The 4,509-nt window shown below is 27.3% G+C and overlaps 1 protein-coding gene across 2 annotated transcripts in view; it reads left to right on the plus strand.

The window, feature by feature from the left end:
• LOC105164181 (V-type proton ATPase subunit c''2-like) overlaps positions 4,230–4,509 on the plus strand; it is a 2,297-nt gene continuing 2,017 nt past the window's right edge. Inside the window, exon 1 of one of the 2 annotated variants that reach the window (XM_020697022.1) lies at positions 4,230–4,450. In XM_020697022.1, coding sequence (XP_020552681.1) covers positions 4,338–4,450 — 113 coding nt within the window. In that variant the 5' untranslated portion in view covers positions 4,230–4,337. The remainder of the gene's footprint in view (positions 4,451–4,509) is intronic. The other variant, XM_011082786.2, reaches the window with a different exon arrangement.

Consider the following 4,509-nt stretch of genomic DNA (forward strand, 5'->3'; position numbering starts at 1 on the left):
AAAAAAAAAAAAAAAAAAAAAAAAAAGAAACTCTAAGAGGAGAGAGAAGTGTGCGGAGAGAGAAAGAGAGTAAAGGGTAGCAATCAAAATAGGATCTTTACTTGAATCACAACTAAAAAGTGCAAGAGAATCATGTGAATAAAGCGCATATGTAGCCAAGAGTGAGTCCTAAATTTGACCAAGTGAAGTGATGTACAATTTCCCCCTCAAACTCAAACATACGTTGTTGGAATTATTACAAAATTTTCTGGCCATTTAATTTTTTTTTGTGCCTTTATTTTTTTTAAAGTGAACTGAACAAATTAATAATAATATATAATTTATATAAAAAAAATGAGACTAAGTAAGATTGACGTATCGATAATTATATGCAAAATCATCCTATTAAAAAATAAATAGATATATGTATTCTTGCAAAGTTTTAGGATGATTTAATATTTTGAAATCTTAACTTTATCTATTTATTGATTTTTTTCTTCTCTTCACAAAACTATCGAATATTCGTATTGAGTGTACGAGTTGCATATCATACTATATTTAACAAATTCGACCAAAGTCGAACTCGCACTATAATAATAATAATATTGTTGTATTAAAATATCAATTAATAGCTCTACATATTCTTAGATAATTAGTAAACTCATATAATTATAAACAATAAATTTATTTTAAAAAAATTACATACACATTCACTAAAATCTAAATTACAAAAATTATATTTTATGATCTGAATTTTAGGTAATATAGGTGTTGCATGAATGTCAATAAATCCTAAATATTTAATTATTTTTTTAAGTTTTATATAAAACTTTTTTTTAGGTTCGAGGCCATAGGTATTGGGAGTATTTGTTTCGCTTTATGTGAATTACTGTAATTTATGTATAATAAATAAATATATTAATTGTATCAAGATTTATTATAATTTATTATTAATTATTATTAGTATATTAATGTATTGATCAAATATTTAATTTATTTATGCACTATGAATTATATGAACCAATAATGAGGGAGAAATGTGGGAAATATTTCCAAGAAGGTGGGCCACGTCCTTAACTAAAATTCCGTAATGGTGTGTGCTACTTCTACCATACAAATACTACAAGAGAAATATCTATTCAATCCCACTACACTTAAACACGTCTCTACTCTTTTAATTATACATATTGCTATTGACAAAAAGCGTGTTCACAGACTTATTTAAAGTATATTTACAAAAAAGGTTAAAATTTATAGAACAATTAATTTTATTTTAATTTTTTTTTTTAAAAAGTTTTAAAGGGTTATAATAAAACAAAAGGTGGAATATTTTTAAAAATTATAATTACTTTGAAATAACTTATTAAAATTTTAAAATTACAATACTCGATGATCAAAAAAATTTGCGCAAAAAACACGAGGGGAAGAATAAGAAAAGTCGGATGTTGTTGTGTTGTATGTTTTGAAGTGAAATTGAGCTCTGGCTACGCGTATGAGGTTCTCACAAATTTACTCCGGCCCCCCGTGACACTTCAAACGCCAATTGATATTTGGACTTAATACACGGAGATTCTTTTCTCATAACTACTTAGAGTTATTACAACTCGTACAACCCCGATTTCAATACATACTTCCGAAAATTCATATCAGTCTCTCATTTTTTATCTAATGTGGTATACACAATATTCCTCAGTTACAATTTAATTTATGGATTAATCTTGTGATCGGTATCTGTCTTATTAGATTAAAATATTATTTCAATTAACATATTAAAGTATCAATTACGATATATTAATGTATTAAATTAATATTTAAATTTAAATAGAGTAGATAATATAGGAATGAAGCAAAATGCTGAGAAAAATAATGTGAGAGCATGAAAGAGAAACCAAATTGATCAAGGCAAGTCAGTTGTGACATTTGTGTTTGAAGTTTCATGGCCAACCCATTCTTACCAAGTCAGAAGTCACAACAATACCACCCTACTCCTCATAACCTTCCTTACTTTGAAATGATTAATAAATAATAATACAAGCATTTTATTTGTTTTAAATAAATATTATTATTATAAATAAATAAATATTCTTGTTAATATGAAGAGAAATTCACATATTTATGGAATTCAAATATATGACTTTTTTTTAAAATAGAAAGGGAAAAAGAAAAGTCGTTCAACACTCACAAATGACGGTTGATGACAACGGTGCACCAATATTTTGTGAAGTTAAAGATGCCCTTCATAATAAAATAACTAAGTTATTTAACTTTTTAAAATTTATATTATTGATAAGTTATTATTTTTCTTTCTTTATATTTTAAAACGTGAAACATTATTTATTATATGCGCGTAGGAACAACGTGCCACAACGGCTAGCATAAAAAATAAAAAATAAAAATCCCTCCACACTCACAAACAGCGGTTGACGACATCGCCACATCAAATTTTTGTGAAGACGAAAATGCTCTTCATGATAAAATAATTAACTCATTCAACTTTTCAAAATTTACAATAATTGATAAATTATTATTTTTTCTATTAATGCAATGTACTGATTTATATATTTTAATCTAATTTATAATATATTTTAAATTATAAAAAATTATTTATTATATACACAGAGAAACGACGTGCCATACAACTAATTTTTAGAAGTTAAAACTTTAGTTCAATCTTTTTTTAAACATTATAAATCAACCATCTTAATTCATAATATACACATAAAATAATATTTGTTACACAACATTCAAATTCATTATTATTTAAACAAAATAATAAAGTTAAACAACTGTACTAATCGTATAGGTGGAGAATTTAAGGGTAAATTACAACGGACACTCATAAAACTTGTCATAATTATAATTACTCTCTTGTTATTTAAAAAATTAATAAATACTTTTGTGATATTAACGTTTATATAACAAATACACCATTGTGACAATTCATTATAGAGGATATTTATAAGACAGTTATTAATTTTAAAAAAAAGAATATTTATAATTTTTATACCATAATAAGATATTTATAATTATATTAATTTTTATAAAAATCTATTGTAAATTACCTGAAATTTTAATGGGAACGCGAATTTGAGGATAAGTTGGGTAGAAGCGTAAAAGGGTCCAAGAATTGAGGGATGGGCGAGTTGGGCACATATCCCCCATTCCCATTTCCGTTTCCAAGTTCCGAGTTCCAACCATAATCACCGGTTTGATGGATAATGGACCCCGCACTCTACGGTGTCTAATCGTCCACGTGGAAAGCAGGCAGGAGTTTTTAGGTGAAAATATCATCTGCCTAGGAACACTAAAAGCCCATCTCCCACGTGATCTCATTTCCCGCCGGTTAACCAACGCCGTTGCTCGTGTATTTATGGTTTTTTTTCTTTTTGTATATAAAAATTTAAGTGATTTTATATGGTTTGAAAAATTATATTTAGTATACTTAATATTTATTTTTATTTAACAAATAGATCCTTAAGTAAATCAAAATTGATGGAATTTGCTATATTTAACCCAAAAAAATTAAAATAAAAATTCATATTTATTCAAAATAATTTATGACTAATTTATTGCAGGTCAAACAAACATTTCATAATCAAACTATACTTATACATCTTTCACATACTAATACATATGAGGTGGTACATCTTCATTCTTATAAGGATAGTTTGATTATAAAAGATTTATTTAGCCTGCAGTAAGACAGTGATAATGTATATAAGGAGGTATATATTCATCCTTATAAAGAATTTGATTTGAAAAAGATTTATTTGACATGTAATAAGACAATGATATTGTATCTGATGATGTGTATCTTCATCTTACACGGGTAGTTTGATTAGAAAAAATTTGTTTGACTTACATCAACTCAGTAGTAAGTATATCAAAGTAAATATCGATTTTTCATTTCAATATTTTTGCTAGTATAAGAAATTTTGTGAATTTTGACTAATGGAGAAATCTATTTGTTCGACAAATATAATTATCAAGAATAGTAAATATAATTTTTTTAATTGTAAAAAATTTATATGTAATTATATTAAATTTCTGGATAGCCGTGTAATTATCCTTTTTTTTTTTTTTTTCTTGAGAAAATGATGACTATAGAAAAAATTAAAATTTTGGCGAGAAGCAAAAGAGTAAGGGTATGTTTATTGGGCTTTACAGTTTGAGCCCAACTCACTACATCCAGAACCAAAGCCCAGACTCAAATACAACCAATTCCAGAACTCGTCTTCTCCTCATTTGACTCTTCTCTGATCAGGAAAACTATTAATTGATTTTCTCCGATCTCCTGACGATATATACATATATATAGAGAGAGAGAGAGAGACAGAGAAAGAGAGTTGTTCGGCACGATGGTGACGTCGTCGAGCTCATGGTGGCAGGCCTTGGTTCGGATCTCTCCCTACACCTTCTCCGCCATCGGAATTGCCATATCAATCGGCGTTTCCGTCCTAGGCGCTGCCTGGTATTTTTAAATTCTCATTTTTTTTTCGCTATATCTAAGATTTTTTTCTGCCTCTTTCC

Source organism: Sesamum indicum, linkage group LG1 (assembly GCF_000512975.1).
Source record: "Sesamum indicum cultivar Zhongzhi No. 13 linkage group LG1, S_indicum_v1.0, whole genome shotgun sequence".
NCBI classification, from domain to species: Eukaryota; Viridiplantae; Streptophyta; class Magnoliopsida; order Lamiales; family Pedaliaceae; genus Sesamum; species Sesamum indicum.